Source organism: Gobio gobio (genome assembly GCF_949357685.1).
Source record: "Gobio gobio genome assembly, chromosome: 2".
In the NCBI taxonomy this organism is placed as follows: Eukaryota; Metazoa; Chordata; class Actinopteri; order Cypriniformes; family Gobionidae; genus Gobio; species Gobio gobio.
Genome location: NC_137098.1, coordinates 44,841,804 through 44,867,946, shown reverse-complemented (window position 1 = coordinate 44,867,946; position 26,143 = coordinate 44,841,804). Strand labels below are relative to the sequence as shown.

Genomic DNA, 26,143 nt, shown 5'->3' with positions numbered 1-26,143 from the left:
GTCAGATCCAGTGTAGCGCACACATCAGTTGATTACAGTGTGTGTGTGTGTGTGTGTGTGTGTGCGGCGGCAGCGTTATAGTGCATGTGACCCTTCACCCACTTCCAGCACAGTGAGTTCTCACGCTTCTCAGCACTATATAAGGCTGAAATAACCGCGGCTACATTACCCACGTCTTCACGGTAAGTGCCATATGCTGTTTGTATTTTCTCTTCATTTCTCATCAAATTTAAATAACAAAAATTAAAATACAGTGACTGAATTCTATGTAATGAACGGAAGTTCGCGTGTATCATGTCTGACGAATCGATAGCGTTGTGTATGTTTATTATAGACTACGCTACTAACGGCGCGTGCCATTTCACGAATGAATAACTGTATAGGGTAGACCTCCTTTTGTCAGTTGCTTCACAGTTTATTTAATAAAGCGCGCTAGAAACAGGATGGGTGTTAAAAAATACCCGGAAATAACAGAGGCAGATAAATATTTGGCTATCAAGTCTAAATAAAGACAATATGCTGAAGTTGGTTTGATTTCTGTTCTATGGCAACTACAACGTTTGTGTGTGTGTGTGTGTGTGTGTGTGCGCTGTCGTAACGCTGGAGGCGATGTGTTTGTTTGCAGGGGGAAATGGAGTGGTGACCTTTCACCTACTTCCGTGTTCCCTGAGACATGTAGGTCACATGAGCTAAGGTGCTTGCACATTACATAACCAATGTTCAAAGGTCTGTTTACGATACACTGAACATATCGTTTATTATATTTATTTTATATCATGGACCCACAAATGTGATTATTGCATTGCTGCCCGATATAAAAACTAGGTCTATGCATTTTCACGTATAAAACCCCTTCTGTAATTTGTGAGGAAAATGGTAAGTGTTATATTTTAAAGATAACATGGTATTTATAAAGCCAAAAATAGGCTACTTACTTTGTTTTAGATTACTTTTTCTATAGATTATTACAACAATATTATAATGTTGTATAAACCTCACAACAAACCACAGCTATCAACAGAATAAAATAACTGGGATTAATGGATTAACAACACTCATAATTACACATTCTAAATGTACATAAATTATTGTTTTCATTATTGTTTGGGTTATGAAACGCAGCACAAAGGTAGCCTTGAGTGTTTCTTTGAAGTGGTGCACACGAAAGTGTCAAATTATTCTTACTAGTGTAAGTGTAATTGAAGTGCTGAGTAAGTCATGGTTTGATAAGTGTGGCAGTGTCAAGTCACCTTAGCCCTGGATTAGCTCGCTTTAATCTTGGTTACTTTGATGTAATACTGTTTGCATTTAGTATTGTCAAAGATAAGACTCAGCTAGAGCTTTTGGATTCTCAGACCAACAGCACAACAAACTGCCAGTCACCTATGTTAATAAATAAACATTCATTTTTCTATTTAACTACTGTTCGAAAATTCAGTAAGTTTTTTACTTTAAAGAAATTAATACTTTTACTTAAGGATGCATTAAAATTATTAAAAGTGATACTAAAGACATTTAGTTACAGCAAAAATTCTATTTCACTTAATTTATCAAATAAATGCAGTCTTGTTGAACATCAGAGACTGCTTTCTAAAACATAAAAAATCTGACTGACTACAAACGTTTGATCGGTAGTGAAATCATTCTGCAAGTAGTTTGATGACTATACTGGGAGTGCAGAATTATTAGGCACGTTGATTTTCTGATCATATTTTTTTTCCAGGCACATTTGACCAATTCCAAACCACAGTAATCCTAATAACTACTATTGATTTAGTATTTAATAATGTATAAGTGATATATAATTGTTCATGAAGGCTGGAAATGAAAAACACCTTATATTCAGGTGTGCAGAATTATTAGGCATGTTTTCTTTTACAGATAAATTGAGCCAAAAAAAGAGATTTAACTCAGACTGAAAAGTCAAAAAGTATTAAATGCCCATGAGAAGGATGCAATACTAATGCAATACTAGACATTGCAGTTAAGGCATGACCATTGGACAGTGAAATGCTCATTGGGTCAGCAGGATCAGACAAAAACAGGTGGTGAAGAAAAGACACCTGTTAACTGCAAAAGAATTAAGAATTAAGGTGAAGAATTAAGGGTGAAACCATCAGGAACCCTTTAGTCTCCAGCGCCACCATTTTCCAGAGCTGCAACCTACCTGGAGTCTCCAGAAGTGCAAGGTGTCAGGATCTCAGAGACTTCAGTTAGGTAAAGAATCCTAAAAAATGACCCCCACTAGATAAGAATCACAAGCTGAAGTGTTGTAAAATACATGAAGCCTGCTTTTTTATAGGCTTTATAGGTTTTATAGGTTGAGAGTGACTCTTGAAGGACCAGTACCACATCCTCTAGTACCACTGTTTGAAGAATTCATCTTCCAGAATCTGGCTGTACGTTTTGGGAGTTCATTTTTAGTCCATCTCTGCAAAACGTACTTCAGGATGGACTAAAATGAACTTGATATTTCTTGATATTGATATTAACCAGATTCTGGAAGATGAATTCTTCAAACAGTGGTACTAGAGGATGTGGTGCTGGTCCTTCAAGAGTCACTCTCAACCTATCTGTCCATAAAGCCTATAAAAAAACCTTCTTCATGTATTTTACAACACTTCAGCTTGTGATTCTTATCTAGTGGGGGTCATTTTTTAGGATTCTTTACCTAACTGAAGTCTCTGAGATCCTGACACCTTGCACTTCTGGAGACTCCAGGTAGGTTGCAGTTCTGGAAAATGGTGGCGCTGGAGACTAAAGGGTTCCTGATGGTTTCACCCTTAATTCTTCACCTTAATTCTTAATTATTTTGCAGTTAACAGGTGTCTTTTCTCCGCCACATGTTTTTGTCTGACCCTGCTGACCCAACGAGCATTTCACTGTCCAATGGTCATGCCTTAACTGCAATGTCTAGTATTGCATTAGTATTGCATCCTTCTCATGGGCATTTAATACTTTTTGACTTTTCAGTCTGAATTAAATCTCTTTTTTTGGCTCAATTTATCTGTAAAAGAAAACATGCCTAATAATTCTGCACACCTGAATATAAGGGGATTTTCATTTCCAGCCTTCATGAACAATTATATATCACTTATACATTATTAAATACTAAATCAATAGTAGTTATTAGGATTACTGTGGTTTGGAATTGGTCAAATGTGCCTGGAAAAAAAATATGATTAGAAAATCAACGTGCCTAATAATTCTGCACTCCCTGTACAGCAGAGCCCATTTTAGTTTCTTTGCAACTCCTTATTACATCAAGTGTTAAAGATATTCAATCACCAATTTAAGAAGATACATCTGTAATGAGAATTCTTTATGAGAAAAAAATAACTCCAAATAGTTAATTTATTAAAAAACAAAATATGATTCTTAAAGGTCCCATGGCATGAAATTTTCATTTTATGAGGTTTTTCAACATTAATATGAGTTCCCCTAGCCTGAATATTGTCCCCAAGTGGATAGAAATGTTGATCGGTGTAAAACCCGAGTTCTGGCTGTCTTTCTCTGCCTTTGAGAAAATGACAGGCCAGACGAGCCAATCCTGAAGTCTCCTGGTTTGACGTCCAAGCAGGAACGGTTTCCTCCCTTTCCTCCGCCCAGAGAATCTGGCACGCCCATGCAAACGCTCGAGAGAGATCATTACTTGTGAACGAGTGAATGCTGGCAGTTTCTCAGTGTTTGGATGTACAAATGAAAACAGAAGTCTTTTTTCAGTTCCTTCTGATCTGTGATCATTGATTTCTTATGTGTAGCTAATTATTTATTATTCGTGCACACACTGCGGCTTCTCTCTCTCTCTCGACAGAAAAGTGTTTTCGATCTTGTGAGTCAGTGTTTTTGTACGTCCTCGTCGCGTCTATCTGTTCTAAAATGTGCATACAGTCGTTTCTGCTCAACATAGAGAGCCACAGCTTTAGAGATAAACCGCACACACACCGAAGCTCGGGCTGACCGGTCGGCCTCCAACATCCCCGACCCCCAGTACTGCATCTGGCCCACAGCGGAGGCGCCTTACGCGGCGCGAGATAAAGCAGAGGGTAAGCGTGAGGGTATCCGGCTAGGCTAGCCAGCTATCCCCACAATAAACTGGATTACATTCGATTACTGCTGTTGTGTCTTTGTTTGCGCTGTGTACTCAATGCGCGTCACTGAGGCTTTTCATATGATAGGAACATGTCTAAGAATAATGCTATTATCAACACTTACTCGTAACTCGTTCATCTCGACAGCTGTAATGGTACATTGCATGTGTTACAAAGTTGGTAATAATGATGAAGACGGACTCGGTGTGACTGGAACTCGTGTTTATTCAGAACTCTCAGATACAAACACAATAAACTCGCGCTGACAGACAGCGCTCTCACAACTCAGTAGTTACTATAAATAACTTTGTTAGCAATCGCTCCGTCTCCGTGATGTCCGGTTCGCGAATGAATCATTCTTTTGAACCGGTTCTTTTTAGTGAACCGAATCAGTTCACCAAATCGGACTGAATCGTTCTAAACGGTTCGCGTCTCGAGTCAGCGCTGATCCATAATTTACTAAAGTTACTAACTTTCTGACATGAGTGACAGTCCCTCCGACTAGAAATAAACTAATAACCTGAAGTATATGCTGTAACTACAACAGCACTGAACTGAGACTGACAGAACTGATGTGAAGTGAACTCAGGTCCATCCGTCTCTCTGGCAGCAGCAGCTCGTGCCTGCTCGCCCCCTCCGCTCATTTAAAATGCAAAGATGTCAGCCAATCACAACAGTGGGCGTTTTTACTGAAGTCTCACAGCAGACACGCCTCTTGAAGCAGGGCATTCAGCCAGAGGACAAACATCAGTATTGAAAAAATGCCTTTTATTTCTAAATTATGACATTTTATGATGTAAAAATCATACTAACAATATAAGTACACCTCAGGAAACATAATAAAATAATAGAAAAATGCCATGCCATGGGACCTTTAAGACGGAAAAAGGATTTTGCATTTGTTTTAAAGCAGTTATTTTGACACACCTGTGTGCTGCTTGCTTCAATCATATTCAGTGTTTACAACAGTACATTCTGCTGTGGTGACTCATTATTGGGTGAAAGGTGATGTGAAGGGGTGTGGATGTTACATGAACACAATAACCTCGTACTTTCTGTTTCGTCAGACTAGCAGCAGCTACTCCCAGATCAGGATGTTGTCCTATCTTACTCGCTGGGTGTCCAGAGGTGCTTTCCAGGCACTGAAAGGGACGGGCAGTCGTCCTCAACTGGTCAAGACGCCTCGTATTGGGAATCAGACCCTGGCAGCGGCTCCTCTGCCCTTCGCTGGGGGGAGTCCTGGAGTGAGGCAGGCCCAGGCACTGGATCAGGAGAGACTACTGCAGATTAATTGGGATGATGGGAGTTGTAGTTTGTATCCGTTCACCTGGCTGAGGGATAACTGCCAGTGTCCTCTCTGCACGCTGCAGTCAGCACAAGCACGCCGTCTGCTGCTGTCAGATCTGGACGTGCACACCGGAATGGACCAAGTACAGCTGATGGACAATAAGGTTGGTCTTGGTAAGCAAAGCTTAAAGGGATAGTTCACCCTAAATAGAAATTTGTTATCATTTCGTCGTCATCATGTCATTTCAAATGGGAATGAAGATGTTTTGCTGAAATGTCTGTAAAAAGATGTTTTGCAGAATGTCCACACTTCTCTTTTGATTATAATGATAGTAGATGGGAATTAAAGCTGTTGCATTCAATAAGCATAAAATAAAGGTAGTCCTTAGGTGCGCTGTATTTTAGGTTTATTGACTGCTAACCTTCCATGCACTCTAGTGGTTTTGTCTTTTTAGAAACTTGACAGGCCTCGTCCCCATTCATATGGCAAAGAACAGCAGTCATCATAAATATGAAATGAAATGAGTGAACAAAATTTATTTTTATTTTTGGATGGACTATTCCTTTTAACCTGACTCTGCATCTTTAATCTTAATCTTTAATGTTTTAATCCAGCCACTATTACTGTTTTTCTGCAAAATTTCGCAATCAAAATCCAGTAATTTAAATGAGAAATAAACCAGTCATTTATTTTGTGTTAAAGAGAAAGATTTCTCCATGCAGATTTCGCATCAGGTTCAACTTTCACATTGACCAACAGAAAAGCTGCTTGGTTTTAATGTGACTTCTGTCTGTAATGTTGTTCATACATAGGGTTGCCACCTTCAGTGTGGCAAAATAAGGGACCACCATTCAAGATACACCAAAAAATAAATATATAAAAATAAAATAAAGGACACAAATAAAGAATAAGTCATGAACTGATTATTTCAACATGACAACTTGACAACACATTTTATATTGTTATACATTTGATTATTTTATTTATTTCTAAAGAACTCTTTAGCAGCCTATTTTGTATAGTTCACCCAAAAATGAAAATTCTGTCATTTACTCGCCCTCATAATGTTCCAAACCTGTATGAGTTTCTTTCTTCTGTTGAACACAAAAAGAAGATATTTTGAAGAAAGTTTGTAACCAGGCTGCTTTGGGGGTACCATTGACTTCCATAGTAGGAATGTATCTCCCTATGTGTTCAACATAAAGAAATGTATACATGTTTGGAGCAACTTGAGGGTGAGTAAATAATGACAGAGTTTTCATTTTTGGGTGAACTGTCCCTTTAAGCAGTCATTCTGAACCAGTAATCACTTTTTTGAATTAAAAAAATTCAAATTAAATTATAATGTTTTTTTTTTTTATTTACTTCAATTATGACTATTATTATGTAATTATTTGTCCCATTTTTTTTATCTAAATATTTTTTTAAATGTCAAACTTTTATATGACAGTATTTTTTATTATGTATGATTAATATAGCCTAGCTAAATGATACATTAATAATAACATTAATTAGGATATAATCTATTAATTAACCTGTCTAAAAAAAATAATAATTCTGTCTGCCAAGCTCTGATAATGTATGGAATAGTATATTAATATATTATCCTTAAAAAAAAAAAAGGTCTATACCTTTAGAAGTACGGATGTGTCTGTCACCGTATGCTGCCTTAAATCAGACTGAAATGCTTCTCTGCAAAGTGTGCAGTTTGCCTGAGGTTCATCGTGAATTACTGGACAGACCCATTGATACCTTTTTTTCTATTCAGCCCAATATCTGGAGATCCTCTTGCGTTGAAACGGTGGACGCGACGCGACTCAACATGTTTTTAAAAAAACGCGCAAGTTTACAGCGCATTTTCTCGAGACTCCGCCGCTATGGCAAGAAAGCCGCTAAAACGCAATAACGTGCAAATTATCTTCTGTACTACTTATTGTGAAATTGATTTCTTTATATTTACTATCAGTATTCTCCACATTGCAAAATCCTTGTGTGCTTATTGAACTATGTTTGGAACTATGTAAAATACGGGACGTGTCATTTTGCTTGTAAATACGGGACAATTACGTATTTCACAGGACGGGTGGCAACCCTATTATTGACAATGGACAGTTGACCTTTTTTGCCTGTGAAATTTCTTCTACATTTTGTTAATGCGACCGCATCGAAACACTGTACACTCACCTAAAGGATTATTAGGAACACCTGTTCAATTTCTCATTAATGCAATTATCTAATCAACCAATCACATGGCAGTTGCTTCAATGCATTTAGGGGTGTGGTCCTGGTCAAGGCAATCTCCTGAACTCCAAACTGAAGTTACTGGGATTTTCATGCACAACCATTTCTAGCGTTTACAAAGACTGGTGTGAAACGGGAAAAACATCCAGTATGCGGCAGTCCTGTGGGCGAAAATTCCTTGTTGATGCTAGAGGTCAGAGGAGAATGGGCCGACTGATTCAAGCTGATAGAAGAGCAACTTTGACTGAAATAACCACTTGTTACAACCGAGGTATGCAGCAAAGCATTTGTGAAGCCACAACACGCACAACCTTGAGGCGGATGAGCTACAGCAGCAGAAGACCCCACCGGGTACCACTCATCTCTAATACAAATAGGAAAAAGAGGCTACAATTTGCACAAGCTCACCAAAATGGACAGTTGAAGACTGGAAAAATGTTGCCTGGTCTGATGAGTCTCGATTTCTGTTGAGACCAAGCGGCAACCTCCCGCAGTTTCTCTTGAAGCCAATAAGGAAGTGCCTCAAACTGCAATTCATCGACTGGCCGCAAGGGACAGGATCCAGAAGGGAGCTGAATCTCATTGAGCCCCATGTTAAAATGGCCAACTTTACAGCAGAATAAAACATGTTTACAGCCTGGTACAAATTGTGCTTTTGGTCTATACGGCTCATTTTGCCCTTCATGACAACTGTGAGGGGGGTGATTTTTTTTTTATAACTCATTCGTTTACATTATATAAAGCCTTAAAATTCTGCATAAATAAGGGCGTGGCCATTTCGAGTGACAGGTGGATAGCCATTTATCTGCTGTCTGTTAGTCATCGCGTCACTTAAGCTCCGCTCACGTCCCGCCTTTTTGCCCATTTTCTGTTATCCGGGAGTGACGCGCGATGACGCGCTGCCAAGATGGCTCGTCCCTACTTTGCGCTTCAGAACGGCTCATCAGAATCCTATGGGTGACGTCACGGACACTACGTCCATATTTTTTTACAGTCTATGGTTGAGACATTCAGATGTTAGTCAGAATTTGGCGTAAACAGAATGAGAACATGGATCCATCATGCCTTGTTACCACTGTGCAGGCTGGTGGTGGTGGTGTAATGGTGTGGGGGATGTTTTCTTGGCACACATTAGGCCCCTTAGTGCCAATTGGGCATCGTTTAAATGCCACGGCCTACCTGAGCATTGTTTCTGACCATGTCCATCCCTTTATGACCACCATGTACCCATCCTCTGATGGCTACTTCCAGCAGGATAATGCACCATGTCACAAAGCTCGAATCATTTAAAATTGGTTTCTTGAACATGACAATGAGTTCACTGTACTAAAATGGCCCCCACAGTCACCAGATCTCAACCCAATAGAGCATCTTTGCCCTGGATGTGCATCCCACAAGCTCCATCAACTGCAAGATGCTATCCTATCAATATGGGCCGACATTTCTAAAGAATGCTTTCAGCACCTTGTTGAATCAATGCCACGTAGAATTAAGGCAGTTCTGAAGGCGAAAGGGGGTCAAACACAGTATTAGTATGGTGTTCCTAATAATCCTTTAGGTGAGTGTATATCTGCTGTAGTATTGCTGGTTTTAAAACGGTTATGAAGTTTGGTGGGGACTCTACTAGTTTGGTGGGTAGGCCTACATACTACTGAGCAGCTATGCTGGTCTTTTCAGCCCAAGTTTACATGTTTGCATATGCTCAAGAAACATTTCCTTTTATCATCATTGTAGGTGTCCATAACTTGGCCTGATCAGCACAGTAGTGAGTTTGATCCTGACTGGCTGAAGAAACGCTGTTTTTCCCCTGAGGCGAGACAGGCTCTGCAAGAGGAGCTCTTCCTTAATGGTGGGTTCATCATAATCTATTTGTCTTCGTTGCCATGATCTTTGTATTAGCCATTTACCTATTTTTCTATTTACTTTCAGTATACATATTTAACCTTTCTATGGTTTATAATGCATTGCCATTATTAAGGGAAGTATTCTATTTAGCAACCTGGAAACTCACTTTATTTTCTGTATAAAACTGCAGTTCAGTTACGCTGCTGAGATGCTTTCAGCCTGCTGTTATAGCTATGATCTTGATTAATGTACAAACTACTTGAGTGTGGGGTGAATTAAGACCTATCTGTTGATATCCTATTAAGGCACTCAAATGTCATTTTCTAAAATGAAGACTGGATGGCTTTTGTCTTGAATTTAGACATTTTTAGGATAGCTTCATATAAAGTTAATGCACCCATGTAGGCTCACATTTGTGCATTATTTGAATGAATCTGTAGCACGTGTGGTCTGGACAGCAGTTACTTTTGTAGTGTGCAGGCATGTCTCCCTAGAATCACCCCTGAGTGGAAAGACTTTTTCCATTTCCTGCCACATGGAATATAGATTTAAGGCCATTTGAGAAGAGTGAGCTGTTGTGCTTATAGCCTACACCGCACTTGAGGGATGCCGTGGTTGGAGGAGACTGAACAATCTGTCTGCCAGAACAAGCATCTTGCACATATTTGTGTGTCTTGAGATTTTAAGATTAGATTTTCAAAATTAATGCATGTCAATAGGGATTTGAAACGGATTCTGCTCACCACAAATGTTCTTTAGTTTTACGGATCTTACTGTTGTTTTCAACCTTGTGATTTCCTCTCTAAAGTTTAGGAAATTATGCTGCTGTTTAGTTTAAAGGCACAAAAGGCATCCCCTTGTGCCCCCTAAAACCGTGAAAGACAACACTACACATCACAAGTGTCTGCTTCTAGCTGAGGTGTAAAACATACAAGGCTTGCATGGGTTTAACAAAGCTCCTTAACTGGCGACCTCTCGTTTAAACGTGCTTCAAGCTGCCTGAAAGAGGCCTGTAAAGCACTCCCCTTGCTGTAATATGTCTGTCTCGGGCAGTAACCTGACATTAGGCATTTCCTGACCGGTTAGCACCAGTTATTGACAACTAATGTGTCCTATATGGTGTTACTTAATCTATCTTTTTACTCTATCCATAGACTACTGTTAGAGTTTGGGGTTAGTAATAAAAAAAAAATTAACAAAAAATATGTATTAAATATTTTTATAATTCACAAAAAATATTAAGCAGCCAAATTGTTTTCAACATCGATAATAATAAGAACGGTTTCTTGAGCATTAAAATCAGCATACTACAGTGATTTCTGGAGGATCATGTGACTGTTGCCATCACCGGAATAACTTACATTTTAAAATATATTAAAAAAGAAAACCGCTATTTTTAAATTGTAATCGTGTATATATATTTTTATAAAAAAATTGGAGTTGTTTGGGGTCAATTTGTTTTGATGGTTTTTGAAAGAAGTCTCTAATGCTTAACAAGGCTGTATATACGGTGTATATTTTAAGAGGTTGGAGAGAATAGTTATTAGGCTCATTAATAATGTAATTATGATAAAGCCTTTCGATTATAGCCATTGTTTCTAGCCTTTAACCATTTTTTTTTTCTTGAAAGTATACAGCTCACAGTAGGATTTTCATGACCCAGTGAACTGATTCACTTAAAGGAGTTTTTCTAGTGTTGATGCAGGGTTCCATTTACAAGAGGGCACAAGTGTGCTTTACTGCGGTTACAAAATGTCCTGGTTCAGCTGACATTGTGCATGCCATGACATCATGATCCTTCAGAGCACTCATTGTTCCCATCTAAACTCAAAATGGCAAAACGGTCACATTGCTGCATTAGATGAAAAAACATTCACCCTTCCCACACAGAAAAAGACCACACTGACACAGACCAACGTTTAAGATGACTTAAATAACAGTTGAAGTAGTACATTTAAACCTTAATTTTCCAAGTGGTTTATGGAAAACTAATGGCTTGACTCACATGAGGTGTCTTACTTAATCCATTTGAGAAGCGCAAAGGAACTGAATATAGGATGCTTCGCACATGCAATTTGAGTTATTAAAATCATATAAATCAATTTTCCAAACCCCATTTTGAAAGTGATCGCTGTAAGTGGTTTGTACTCTGGTTGTGAGCTTCTGTCTGTCCTGTTCTTAGTGAACTCTGCTCTGTGCTGAGCGCTCAGTAGGGACTCTGTTGACAGAGTTTGACTGGACATAGCGGTCTGCCAGCAGCAGACACGGCTTCACATTACCATAGCTGGAAAACTCACAGAGGCAATGCTGATGGAAACTGTTCAGGCACACATAAGCTGACACCTTTCTTTTCCTGCTTGCCTTTGTGTGCATAAATGTGTTTCCGTCTGTTTTAGAGACTGAAAGGGTCATTGAAAAGTAATGTCCAATTTTATTAAAGTCTCTGAGGGCCCAGCTGCACAGAATGATAACATGATATTAATCTCTGGCTCTGAAGACGACATCAGCCCTGCCATGAAACCACAGTATGTCAGTGAGACAGAATATTGAGCATTACACGCTTATAAGAGCTGAAAATTACTGACCTGGACCGACTGAACCACTTCACCCTGGGCCCAGTGCCCAGCTCACTCGCTCTCTCTCGATCAAACTCATTCCAGGGCCTTAGTATTAGAGGGAGGTTGTGGGTATTTTCTCAGCCTTGCGTGTCAGACAATTTTGGTTTTGTTTTCATTAGCTTGATTGCATGTTTAGTGACTGATTTAGAAATAAGGTTTCCTCTCAGGGTTTTTATCTGTTTTCACCGCATTTTGTCATTTTCAAACTACACAATTCATCATAACAATGGTTAGTATTAGAATCACAATTTAGTTAGTCAGCTGGACTTCTTAGTCAAGCTTCTTAAAGTGCCCCTATTATACTATTTTAAAGGTTCCTAATTTTGTTTTGGAGGTCTCCAACAACAGGTTTACATACATCAAAGGTTTCATTTTCTCACAATATACATTGCACATCACATTTTTCAATGATTCTCAAACTACTCATCAGATGAATCGGTCTCTATGAATCCCTCCTTTCCACGAGCCTGCTCTGCTCTGATTGGCCTGATGGTCCAGTCTGTTTTGATTGGTCTACCACTTAAGTGCACATTGGAGACAAAACGTCCATTACCATAAACTTGATCTCCGCGTTCTAATTTTTCAGTGATATGCTACTCTAGCCTAGAAATCTAGACGCACACTAGCGGCAGCAAATCTAATTTGCAGCCAGGGTAGTCTAGCAACTCTCCATAGACTTGCGAGCTGGAAAAAACAAACTCTGGTCAGGCCAATCACATCGTGTATAGAGTCGGTGGGCGGGCTTAACATAATGACGGCAGAGTTGCGGAGGTTACACGTGCTTCTTGTAAACAAAGCAGCTGGCGAACAGCGGTCTTTCGAATCAGCTTCGGCCGTGACTCTGGAAGACTTGGAGTTAAGCTTTTTTTTTGAGAAAAGAACAAAGAATGGCACTGAAGTCATACTTAAGAAAGGAAGATGTGTTCAGAGTTTTGCCGACCGGATACGGCGAAAGTTTAATCTATCAACTAGCTCTGCTTCACATTGCTCTGTTTGGTTGTAGCGCCATCCAATTGCGTGCAGAGGGAATTTGAAAGACAACCGTTTATCCTGCCCCTCAGATTGAGCCCTGCCAATGGTGAGTTCCCATACCCAACATCTTGATGTGGGTCTGGCTTGTCAGGCTAATGCTACTCAGTTTTTTAAATGGTTGAATAAAGTCATTATTTTCATTTGCTTTTGCACACAAAAAGTATTCTCGTCGCTTCATTAAATTAAGGTTGAACCACTGGAGTCACATGGACTATTTTAACAAATAGTTTATTTTTTGACCTTGAAAGTGCTTATTAAATTGCTGTCTATGGAGGGGTCAGAGAGCTCTCAGATTTCATCAAAAATATCTTAATTTATGTTCCGAAGATAGACGAAGGTCTTATCTTTCGGTTGTTGTCCCTGAACTATATTGTCTCTGACATACAGTCTCTACTGTGACAATGTGTCCGGTGGAACAGTTTTCTAAATGGAGAGAAGCTGAAAAGGAGGTGCAGGGCTGAAAAATACTTGCACTCCATCGAGGTCCAAGCAGTGAATTACAGGTCACACTTCTCTAGAGGCCGTCTGTGGAAGTAGACATAAGACTTTCCAGCAGTGTTCATTCACAGTCAAACATGCAGGCCCTCACACAGTGTTCTGACCAATGTGTTCTGGCCTCGACCCTGACACACACACCCACACACACACACACACACACAAAATCCTTTATTATGTGAAGAACGACTCTAGAGGTGGTTATACAGTAAGTGTGAACTTTCTATCATGTGTTTATTTGCATTGTAAATTAGGGTGCTTGGAGAATGAGTTGCAGTGATAGGAAAGATAGAGAGAGAGAAACATGTTTAGCTTGGAAAAGATTTTCGCTACTATTTGAGCAATGCTGACATCATTCTCTGACTTGAGTCACTGTTGACTTTGCTTTGTAAGTTGCCATTGGACCTTCTAATGCAGAATTTCCCCACTGGAGGTTTGTGGGGAACTGTAGGAGGTTTGTGAGTTGATGGAAAAACAAATCAAATAAAAATAAAAAAATACACAAATATTTAATGTATATATTCATTTACCTGCATGTCATGTGACCATTAACCAACCATCAGAAAACTGATCATGCAATCGTGTTTTTACATTATTGAATTTTTAACTTCTCCGTTCTCAGGGGGTACTTAAGTAAACATTTTAGGCCATGGGCTTGGCTGACAAAAAAAGTTTGGGAATCCTTCTAGTGTAATGATTGTAGTTCAGGATCTTGGTTTTCTAGGAGTGGTCACAAGTTAACGCTTCAACTAGTTCAATCTAAGAGGCTGATTTCCATGAAAGAATGTTGAATTAAATTAAAGAAGCAAATTAAAGGGTGATAGACACTAAGTTGTGCCATTGCTTTGTGGTGTTTCAGAGCGCGAGTATTGGGATTCTGGTCTGCAGATCCCCACAGCAGACTTCGAGGAGGTTCTACATGATGACAAGGCTGCACTGGCCTGGCTAGAGGCTCTGAGACGCATTGGCATCGTCTACCTGAGGGGGGCCCCATCGGAGCAGGGCCAGGTGGCCAGACTGAGCCAGAGAATTGGTTATCTCCGCCTCACCTTTTATGGGTATGGTCTGTAGCTTTGGCTGTTCTCTAATGAAAGCAATGGAATGTCTATATTTAGATTGATTTAACAAATGGATTAGTGAGCAAGACGCTAACAGAAGTTGCATATACAGTCATTTTTATAGAGCAGACTTATTCGAGTAATAGGAGTCATTCTTATACCATTGACATTAGTACCTACCTATGGAAGCTTGTTTCCGCCACAGAATAAAACATTTTAAAAGATAATTGTGACTTTTTATCTCACAATTGCGAGAAATAAAGTCAGAATTGCAAGATATAAACTCTATATATATTTGACAAAAAATAAAGGTCCATCCACTTGGAGATTTCTGGCCTAGCCACTGACCTTCCTCTTGATCAAGAAAATCTTCTTGATGGTTCTTTAACTGACTGCCTATCTGTATAGTGCAAAAAGAATGTAAAAATATGTAATCTGTCACTGGAAACTATATGAAAAATTCCAAACACAGTAGTCGCAGGCAGTGTAAGGTTACCAAAAATACCATTTCATAAATTGTTCAAATAATTTTGAACATCTGTGACTCTGTGTTTACACCAAAAACTGGGCAAAACTGCCATTTATGCTTTAACTGTCATTCTCACTCCAAGATCTACAAAGAAAGAAAAAAATAACCTGCTGCGAAGGGCACAAACCCACCAGTCATGGAAACCGTAATATGGTGTGATGAGTAATGTGGTCTGATCTTCCACCCTAATGCGTTACATCTGGACCGGTTTATAATCGAAGGAAATAAAAAGTCCCTCAACCCACAATGTCTGTTGAAAACGTGGTAGGGGATCTGTAGTGGTATGAGCACCCGTTTCATTAGGTCTGAGGATTCTTTCCAACGGCCAAGGAATGTAAGGCCATTTAAAGGACCAGGTGTTTTGGGGGGTTGGTAGTTCGGGGTTGGCCAAGGCTGCATTCATTTAATTGAAAAATACAGTAAAAGGAGTATTATTTTGTTATTAAAATTAAATAATTAATCAAATATAATTACAATGTAAAATAATTAATCTATATTAAAATGTAATTTATTCCTGTGATGGCAAAGCTGTCACATGACCCTTCAGAAATCATTTCTAATATGCTGATTTGGTGCTCAAGAAACATTTATCATTATTATCAATGTTGAAAACGGTTGTGCTGCTAAATAGTTTTGTGGAAACCGTGATGCATTCATTCATAATTCTTGACGTATAGAAAGTTCAAAAGGACAGCATTTATTTGAATCTTCTAAAGGCAAAATATGTCGGTTTCTGCCTCACACATCTTGGCTATTGACTTGGGAGTAAAGTAGTGTGTAAAACTGGCAATGCAACCATAGAGCTGGTCCATAGAACTGTTCCGTAAAAGATTATCATGGATATCACGGAATGAGTCATCTGTCTACGCCATCATTTGATGAAAGCATTTTGTGCTGTAACCCTTGGCCAACAATCAGAAGAATGTTCTGTTTTCAGAACACTGCCTCTAAGAGCTGATGTGAAAGAGCTTTGCTTTACAGTTAGTTAAACCTGTTCCATTGCTCTAGATTTACTCTAGAAGATGATTAGTGAGCCCAAAGTCAAATCATTAAAATTCTGATTTATTCTTCTTGCCAGACAACAAAGCCTTTCATTAGAACATGCAGAGATTTATTTTACAGGGAAGGATGAGTGAATGGAAATCAGACAGATAGAGGATCTGGAGAGAAGAGACAGAACAGAAACAGACACACTGTGAGCTTCTGGCTGTAATCACAAAGTCCTGCATGTGAGCTCCCTCTCAGCTGACACCTGTTAAGTGACAGGCTAAGTGATTTAACACCATGCTAACCCCAGGAGCTCAGTAAAACTTGCCAAAAAGCAGCTTCACCTGACCCAGACTGGAACAAAAAGCATTGCATCTGCCAAATCAAGACTTCATTGGCTAGGGATCTTCTGGTTGAAGGAGGAGACCGTGGTGTCTCAACATGGAGGATTCTGGTCTCTACTCTCTAATACAGACCAATTGAAACCACTATCTGCCTAATTTCCTTTTTAAAAAGCCACATATACTCCTCTTCCACGACTCCCCTCCCCTCTGTTGTTTTCAGTTTGATAACAGGAGAAAATTGGTCCTTTTTTTTATAGAGGTATTTCTCTAGGTTTGTTCTAGCAAATCTGCATATTTGTTTTACTTTAACAAACTGCAGTAATGTACTGTTTTCCAGTAAAATTGTGAGAGGAGATACAAAATTGTGTAAGACTTGTGTTGTCTTGAATTATGCACTATTTTTTTTTAATTTGTTTATTTAATCTGGGCATGGAACAGTGCATAAGTATGCAAATTGGGACACCTTTGTATTCAGAGAATCTATTTATATCTATTAAGTTTAATTTTCATACCTCATTGAACTTTTTAAAGCATAAATCTAACAAAAAAGCAATTTAAAATAGGAAAAATTATTGAGATTTATTCATTAATATTTAACATTTATTTTATGAAAAAAAGAAACAAATACTGATTCAATACAATTATTTAAATTTAAATGTATTTAAATGTATATATTTTTTGCAATGAGCAGGTTCATCAAGAATTCACCACCAAAAAAAAAAATCACTATTAAGTTCTCGCAGTGTGTTGCCATAACAAAAGTGTCTGCTTTGTTCATTGCAGTGATTCCTTTAGTCTTTAGATTTACTCTCAAGATGGTACTAAATCAAGTAAGCATTTTACAGCGGTGGTTTCCTACAATAAATACATGGAGAGATGCAGTAAAACTTTACAAGGCCAGTCACCTGTTCTGATCCATTGTCCCCTCTGTGCTTTCACAGACACACGTGGCAAGTGCAGGACAAGCTCATGGCTAACAATGTTGCATACACTTCTGGAGAGCTGAGCCTGCACACAGATTACCCTGCTCTGCACCATCCACCTGGGGTGAGTGTATACTCACTCACTCACTCACTCACTCCCTCTCTCTCGAATATGTGGTTTATGGGGACTCTCCATAGGCATAGTGTTTTTTATACTGTACAAACTGTATATATTCTATCCCCCTACACTAACCCTACCCCTAAACCTACCCATCAGAGAACACTTTTGCCATTTTTTTGAATTTCAAAAAAACTGTTTAGTATGTTTTTATTTATTTATGAGGTTTATGAGGACACAGGAAGTACGTTGTAATACCCATGTCATTATACACGTGTCCTCATAAACCACATATACCTCTACACACACATGTTGTGTTTTCATGTTTTATGGGGACTTTCCATAGACATAATGATTTGTATACTCTACAACTGCTGCCGGGTCCCCACAATGTGTTTTACTCTTTCGTCTGGTTCACTATCTTTGTGGGGACTCTCGATAGACGTAATGGTTTTTATACTGTACAAACCGTATTCTATCCTCCTACTACACTAACCCTACCCCTACCCCTACCCTATCTACCCATCACACAAAACTGTTTGCATTTTTACTTTTTCAAAAAAACTCATTCTCATCGTGTGTGTGTGTGTGTGTGTAGGTGCAGTTCCTACATTGCGTCCGTCAGGCTGAACAGGGTGGTGAGAGTGAAGTAGTTGATGGGTTTCACATGGCGGAGCTGCTCCGGAGAGAGGATCCTGAAGCGTTTAACATCCTCTCCTCTCTCAGGGTTGACTTCACAGACAGCGGTTCTGACTACTGTGACTTCAGCGTGCAGTCCAAAAACCACATTATAGAGTAAGACAGACTGTGACTGCAGCAGACACACAGCCTACATACTCCCATAATCCCATATAGCTAATGCAATGGATTAGCTTTGTCGCTTGTAATCCTCATCATCATTGACTATACGTCAATAATATACTTAACGGCACCATCTCATGGTCAGTTGTGGAACTGTGACTCGCGAGAGAAATCTCTACAGATGAATGTTTAATGGGATAGTCCATTATAAAAAGGAAATTTGTGCCATCATATTTTTCATCCTAATGTTGTTACATGCTTGAGTTGCTTTCCACAGTGTAACACAGAATTGTACTGGTTGTTTTAATAAACGACACCAAGACTCTGTAAAGTTCTCATAAATCCTCATCATTTTTTAATACAAACATGTCTGTAATGTGCAGTGTGGACTCCGAGGGTCGGGTTGTGAGGATCAACTATAACAACGCCACACGAGACTCTGTCCTGGATCTGCCTCTGCATCAGGTTCAGCTTTTCTACTCGTCTCTGAAGGCCTTTGTGGAGCTGCTCAGCAGGCCTGAGAATGTGTTCACATACAGAATGAAACCAGGTCAGTATGGGATGTTTACCCATTGAAGATTATTGCAGTTGACAGTCATAGTTGCTTAATAGACAACGATTTAAACGTTTTCTCTACATTAGAAGGCTTTTGAATTTGGGATTACACTCAAGTCTGTGCTTGGGAAACTTTTTCCATTTAATCTAATTCCAAGGTTTTCAAAAACCTTTACTAGAATTATTCCCCAATTGAATCCATTGTCGCTGTACTTGTTACTTTATTTGAAATACTTTATATTTTATCTCTGCGCAGGTGACTTGGTGACCTTTGATAACTGGCGTTTGTTGCACGGCCGAAAGAGCTATCTGTCACGCGGTCACAACTCAAGACATCTAGAAGGAGCATATCTGGACTGGGATGAGGTCATGTCCCGTCTCAGGAACCTCCGGAAGACTGTCCGTGGAGACAGCTAGACGCGTCTCTTCATCCTCTACAGTCACGATAGGAAAGCAAAATTGATTTCTGATCTGTCCTCTGGTGATGCCTCCTTAGTAACTTTAAAAACAATTTAAGAAAGCCTTAAAAAGTTTCGGATCCTAGTGATATTTTCTGTTGGGCATTTCAGTTTTGGCAAGTAGATATAAGAAGAGTTCAGATGCAAAAGCCTCTAAAAGCCACTTCAGTCAAAAATGAGATACTGAGTGAATGCTCTCTGCGCATATAGTATACGTTCATAAAATACGTTCACTTCAAACCCACTAAATCCCAGCCTCAGCCCATTCAGAAGTACCGGTACTAAGGTAGAAACCTATACATAGAAACCTATACATAGAAATGCTTATTTTAAAGAAAAGTGTCGGACGGACTTAGAGGCTTTTGCATCTGAAGTCTTCAATTTTGTTCTTCTGTAGTTAATATGTTCTATTACTGTGGCCTTTTACTGAGGAGCTATTTGAGTCTTCAGCACTTTCTTACACTTACTTAGAAAGCGCAGTGTAATTTTTTTTGATAAGGGACAATTTTTTCCAGAGGTGATTTAAACTTAGTTTTAGTCACTATATTAAGGATCACAACCGACAAAAAAATGTAGTTTAGAACTAAATACTTTGGTTCTGTGTGGACAACGGCCTGAAGTTTGGTACTAGATTAAACAAATACAATGGGGTTATTTTGAACTACCAATGTTTTCATCATTCATATAGCACATGCTGTAAAAAAGTGACATCTCTGATGGATAAGCCTGAGATGACACACTTTGAGGCTAAGTTTGATACATATTGTATTACTCTTAGCCTTTATGTATTTCAAATGAGGCGTCTACAGAGCTAAAAAAGAGTTTTAGCCAACCTCTGATTATGTCTTAACGGTCAGTTTGTTTCCCTTTTCTCCACATAAATATTGTTCTAAAACCATCATGATTTATGGTACTGTATAAATGCAGTCATTTTTAATATATAATACGTTGATTTTACCAATATTGTTTCCAATATTCTGCTTGATTTGCACTTAATTTTAGTGTAGATTAACGAACCATTCAATTTATATTTGCTTGTATTGTAAATAGTACTTTGGACAATGATGGGCCATTGACCTTTTGCAGAGAGAGAATTTTTTTTTTCATGTGGCACAAAACTATTTATAAGCTGATGTCCAAAACAAAGTATCTCTGTTTTGATATATGGAGATTGGATAGTTCATTAAATTATGATCAGTACTTGTATACTGATTGTCATGTGCAGTAGACATTAAGCACTTTTGATACTTGAAAAGCCTCAAATATGATGTTTTTAAAGAAAACTGGCCAATTTGTATAAATGCAGCAACAATGCAAATATAGCTCATGCGGCTATTAGTTTATAAAAAATGTTGGATCTGAAGTGTTACTTGTAATGGTTTGGCAACTGACAAATTTTGTTTTATTTTTCAAAAATGACAATAAAATACATTTATAATATACCCAGACATATTCTTTGTCATTTATGCACTTACACAAAAACTGTGGTTATATCAGAGGTCAGTTTTTGAATTTTGCGGATATGAAGAGGTTTTTGATGGAATAATAATAATAAAAAACTAGGCCTGTCGCGATTGGTCGATACAATCGACTGCGTTGACGCTGGAAAATCACGGGTTTGAGTGCCGTTCCAGACAGTGCACTTTCACGGGTAGAAGGTTGGATAAACACGGGTTACAGGTTGCCTGGAACGCGGCATAAGTCGACGACAATATTTTTAGTCGACTGGGTAAGTTGGGTACGATATGAAATTGTATTAGTACCGGTACTTTAAAAATGACAGCACTATATAAAAAGTATTTGCTGATATTCTTTTTTTTTTTTATGTTGGTTTTCAAATTTGTACCTTTTTTACTCTTTTAGCTTTACATTTTTGTCAAGGGCTTGTTTACGTTTATACTTTTTTATAGTACACTACTGAATGCCAAAGTTGCAAGTTAAATTCAATGTTTTTAAGTAAAATTGTTGAAAATTGTGATAAATTAGTCTCTCTAATTTAGATATAAAAATAGTCGTTAGTGGCAGCCCCCCCCCCCAAAAAAACAGTTGAAACTAAACTCCAAAATGTAAAACGGTTATTAAATTATGATTCTATCAGCATTTATTTTATGATAACATTACATTTGTGTTTGATGTTGATTTTCTAGTTAGTCAATTAAAGTATTTGGCAGACTTTTTTTCTTCATAAACAATATGGTTAAAACTAAAAATGTCAATGCTCCTGAAAATCAATTCTAGGATGCAAATATCCACTAATAAAAAAATGTATATGTGATGCTGCCATCGGCTGTATAACAACTGTATTTCACGTAGTCAAATTACCTGCAGCCACAGATTTGGGTTGGACATATTTTATTTTCATATTGCGAAAGCTGTACAGGTTCTATAAATATTTTTAAATGCTGAAATATTTACATCCATATCTTTATTCTTTCATTTCCCTCTTGTTCTAAACAACACAGACTAAAATGAAAGCCCAAATAATGTGCAACTGTATCTCTCACACTTTCAAACAACAGACCTGATACACTGTCCAACTCAAAACTTCTGTTTTGGGAGACGTTGGGAAATCAGTTTTGTGCTATTTACATCTCTAAACCAGGTGGGCTTTTCAAGTCCATTTACAGTCTGCATACAACAACATAATTGAATGGAGACGCAAAAAAACAGCCTTTTCGCATGGACATTCATACATGTAAATGATTAAAAATGTCAGCAAAACATAAAAGAATATTAAAATATGTAAATGTGATAGCTGCACTACCCAATCTAGTAGTCAAGAAGAGATGATCAGAGACAATCTGCACCTCGAAGAACAGACACACTCTCTTTGCTATCTGTGTTTCTAACAAAAACACACACAATCACACACAGACAAGCAGGAAGAGGACACTTCAAACAGGACATTTTGGACAAGACTTTTCCATCACTTTTCAAATAACCTCCAAATGGAGATGTCTTCTAGATCAATAATGCCTTTTTTATTGCCGCGTCAAAAATCAGCGACAAACACACAGAAAACAGAAGCGATGCCTTTCACCTCATTATGAACACTGGAGGACAGTGGATGGACTGTGGATGAGATTGGACTTGTTCTTGGACGTGGACTTGTACGCACTAGTGATAGTATTGCACATCTAGAAACCATACTACAGTTTTTCATAAACATTTTCGTAGCTTTTTCAGCATTGCTTCAGGGATGTACAGATTTCTTCCTTTTTTAAATATTCATTTTTCTTTTAAGTGACATGCAATTTAACACAGCAGTTCACAGACAGGGAACTTTACAGCAGAAATAGCACAGTAGTTTGAGCCTCACGTGGCAAGAGCTAAAGAGATACACAGACCTTAGACCACTTACAGCAGGTGGAGGAGGGCGAAAGGAACATTTACGAATGGGACAGCTGCTCCGTCGCGGACGGTTAAGGCAAACCCCTCATACGTGGCAGCGCAAGATTGCAAAGACTTGAACATTTCACCCATCACAGACAGAACAGACTGGAATTTACAGTACAACTTAGCACATAAATATTAAATACACAGCCTGTTGACTGATATCAGAGGGGGTTGAAGAGCCTGACCTCTGCATGAGCCGCGCATGGGACCTGCATGCAACCAAATGCCTTTGATTGCAATAAATAAAAGTGTATAAATGTGAGGCCGCCAACCAATAGTAGTCAAAGTCTGTTCTTATTCTGGTTGGTCCATACTATGAGAATGAATAATTTTAGTGTCGGACTGGAATACTATATCAGGTACATGATAAGATATATTATATGAATGGATCGTTTCTTTTAGGACAAATGTGTAGAATGTGCGAATACATCTACATGTGAATTGGTACAGGAACAGAGGTCCCTAAAAGGAGCGTGGCAGGAGTGGCAGCTTGTATTGAACAGGAGTATTGCAGGGAGTTCAGGAGTGGGCTGAAGTAAATGTAGGAGAGAAATGTGCTAGCTCGGTATTGGACGAGGGGACAGCATCTTGGGCTTGCCCTCTGACTCTTTCCCTTTGACCGCCGCCATGTAGGAGAAGAGGCAGAGCACCGAGTAACAGATCTGATGTGCCTGTTTGAGACAGAAGAGTTAACACAGAGTTATTTACATGAAAAAAATAAAGTATATCACTTTATAACGTATTGTAGGGCTGGGCAAAAATACTGATTTCCTGGTTATCTGTGCTCTTCACTAGAACAATCTCAATATTAATTCTTAAAATCCCAAGAATGTTGTTTCCTTCTAAGCAAGTGTATTGTATCAGTTTTCATTGGTGGCTCACCTTAATCCTGTTCTTTTTAGTGAATAAAAAAATATACAGGTAACCTAACCTGATGGACTTTGGGTTCCTTGCCACTGTCACCTTTGGCTTGCAAAGTTGGGGTTTGGTTAAATTAAAACGAACGCTGCCATCCGGGGTGGGCAATATACCGATAGACACGATTAACCAGTAGAAAATCGTCTCTATCACCGTTACGCTCATGTGACGTTGCTGTGCTGCGCGGTCAAGAAAGCTTTTGCATGCGCTTTTAAGCTTAACGGTTTAAAAACAGGTGATTTTAAACTGTTGAAGCACAATTAGCAGCGAAAGATAACTCATTTCAGTATATGTGCGTGCTCTCTGAGCGCTGTCTGTTGAGACGCACGACATCACGTGAAGCCGTTGCTCATAGAGTGCGTGAGAACTGACTTGAGTGCTTTTTGCCATCTAATTGAACAGTTAATTACACATACCTATATGTCAAAGTGACATGTATATGTAAGTAAACAGACATTTATGTCATAAGTGAATGTTATCAGTTGAGAAAGAACGCACGAGTATAATGGATTCGTGCAGCCGGTCTTAAAGTGACAGCATCCAAATTTACCTCCTGTCATTATTAATGCTAATCAAACAACAAAAAAATAGAAGATTTTTAATGCATTTGATTACTTTATACATTTTATATAGTATAATTTGTGTCAGTATAGTTATAGTACCGTATTTTCCGGACTATAAGTCGCTCCGGAGTATAAGTCGCATCAGTCAAAAAATGCGTCATGAAGAGGAAAAAACATATATAAGTCGCATTATACTGGACTATAACACCGGCTTCACACCGCACACCAAGCATTGGCAGGGCAGAAGCAGTGCGTATGGAGACGCGTGCGCCCGCTGTGCATTCACACTGGCAGCGTTTGTCTCGCGCAGCTGAACCTCTGCCGGCAGAGCCTTCAAACACCCATCTGTGGACTTGTTCCTCCAGCTATGGCCATCTTGTTTTCAGTCCGCCGCCGCGATTAGCTTTATTTGATTTCTTCATTACAGTTAAAGTAACCTTTGCTTTTCACCAGTCCCTCACAAGTTTCTCAGCTTTCTTTCTGCTGCTCGATTACCGTTTTCGGCTGCATATTTTACTAACGTTACCTGCAGTTTGTAATTTGCAGAATAGGATTTTCTTTTTCGGGGGCATTTTGTTTGTGTTCAGTCTTTCTCAGTTGTCTTTAAGTTAATATTTCAGTTAACAGGTTTTCAGTTTTCAGTTAATTTTTTCAGGGGTAGGCAACAGAAGCAGCATAGAGCACCCTCCCGCGGCTGTAGACGTAGCTAAATGTTTATTCTTGTCAGTCAGTATGAATTAATTTTGATATATAAGTCGCACCTGACTAAAAGTCGCAGGACCAGCCAAGCTATGAAAAAAAGTGCGACTTACAGTCCGGAAAATATGGTAGGCTATATAGTATAGTTTGTTCAGATTCGGCCTTAAAAATTAGTGCTCAGTGAACTAGAACTAAATGTATTATTTTCTTGTTTTAGTCTGAACCAAGAGAACTGAACTATAAGTGTGAACACACCTTAAATGACACTTAATAATCAGTAATATTTTCGATTTGACTGCACTGACACTATTGGAGCACAAAACTTTGGCTGTATTGAGCTGAATGATAACACCAGAGCCGCTATATAGTTGATTCGACTGTTTCATAATTGACAAATTTTGCAACCTTATTGAACTCATTTGAGCTGAATAAACTATAATTTAACTATTGTCTTCTGTAGAACTGCTCATAGCTGACTTAAACTAATTTCATAATTGATGAACTTTACAGTTATTGAACTGAAGTGAATAAACACTGAAATAAATTGAGATGAATAAAGATTACACTATCGTCTTTACATCAGAAAAAAAAGTCTTGTACTGTATTTGATGAAGTTTGCATCATTGTTCGTTATTATCCTGTTTATCACTGTGAATCTGCGTTGAAACAATCTGTATTGTATAAAAGTGCTATATAAATAAAGGTGACTTGACTACTCATGAAAAAAATACCCTATTAACATCATTCAAAAATATTTAAAATAATTAGCATTTGAATGATAAAAAAAAAAACTGTTACCATTTGAATCAGTACCAAAGTAGAAGGTTCAATCGTTAAATTTTTATTTTTTTTGCTATGCATGAATTAAGAGCTTGTGATTCGTATTAAATCTGAAAATCTGTATCGATACCCAGCCCTACTGTGTACTTTAATGTATGACTACTAAAATCTTACCATAGGAGTCTTGTACTTATGGATCACCACTTCTTTAGTTTCAGGAACTGCAAATCCCGTGGAAGACACAAAATAAAAAGTTCAACAGCAGTGGAATAGCAAATATGAATTTTTCAAGGGCAAGGGGCGGAAATAGAGAGAAAGAAAGAGTAATAGAAAGAGAGAGAGAGAGGGAGAGAGAAGAGGGGAGGCATATATACGGCCCATGACAAATGAATATTAATAATCTA

General features: G+C 38.5%; 2 protein-coding genes across 22 annotated transcripts in view; one reads left to right on the top strand and one right to left on the bottom strand.

The window, feature by feature from the left end:
• The first annotated feature begins 26 nt into the window (after positions 1 to 26).
• On the top strand, positions 27 to 20,830 carry bbox1 (butyrobetaine (gamma), 2-oxoglutarate dioxygenase (gamma-butyrobetaine hydroxylase) 1). 7 transcript variants are annotated; one of them, XR_013816056.1, is made up of 10 exons: positions 97 to 182; positions 626 to 675; positions 5,159 to 5,542; positions 9,355 to 9,469; positions 14,470 to 14,668; positions 17,470 to 17,575; positions 18,168 to 18,364; positions 18,754 to 18,920; positions 19,182 to 19,493; positions 19,742 to 20,824. XR_013816056.1 is itself a non-coding variant. In XM_079810498.1 (9 exons), exons 3-9 carry the CDS (start codon positions 5,186 to 5,188, stop codon positions 19,340 to 19,342), a joined length of 1,302 nt encoding a protein of 433 aa, XP_079666624.1. In that variant the 5' UTR covers positions 27 to 182; positions 626 to 694; positions 5,159 to 5,185; the 3' UTR covers positions 19,343 to 20,830. The 7 variants fall into 7 exon arrangements, 5 of the variants coding, with proteins under 5 accessions (XP_079666624.1, XP_079666622.1, XP_079666623.1 ...); XM_079810498.1 differs by having other exon boundaries at positions 27 to 182; positions 626 to 694; positions 19,182 to 20,830; XM_079810496.1 differs by having other exon boundaries at positions 32 to 182; positions 19,182 to 20,830.
• A 383-nt stretch (positions 20,831 to 21,213) lies between these two features.
• Positions 21,214 to 26,143, bottom strand: part of madd (MAP-kinase activating death domain) — a 72,198-nt gene continuing 67,268 nt past the window's right edge. For 11 of the 15 annotated variants that reach the window (XM_079810493.1, XM_079810479.1, XM_079810486.1 and 8 more), the window contains 2 exons: positions 25,914 to 25,960; positions 21,214 to 23,450 (listed from right to left, as the gene is read on the bottom strand). In XM_079810493.1, coding sequence (XP_079666619.1) covers positions 23,337 to 23,450; positions 25,914 to 25,960 — 161 coding nt within the window. In that variant the 3' untranslated portion in view covers positions 21,214 to 23,336. The remainder of the gene's footprint in view (positions 23,451 to 25,913; positions 25,961 to 26,143) is intronic. The other 4 variants (XM_079810481.1, XM_079810482.1, XM_079810483.1 and 1 more) reach the window with 1 other exon arrangement.

Coding starts and splice junctions, on each gene's coding strand:
- bbox1 (XM_079810495.1), top strand. CDS start 610: ATGTGTTTGTTTGCAGGGGGAAATGGAGTGGTGACCTTTCACCTACTT. Junction 9,470..14,469: donor AGAGGAGCTCTTCCTTAATG/GTGGGTTCATCA, acceptor GTGGTGTTTCAG/AGCGCGAGTATTGGGATTCT. Junction 18,921..19,181: donor CACATACAGAATGAAACCAG/GTCAGTATGGGA, acceptor ATCTCTGCGCAG/GTGACTTGGTGACCTTTGAT.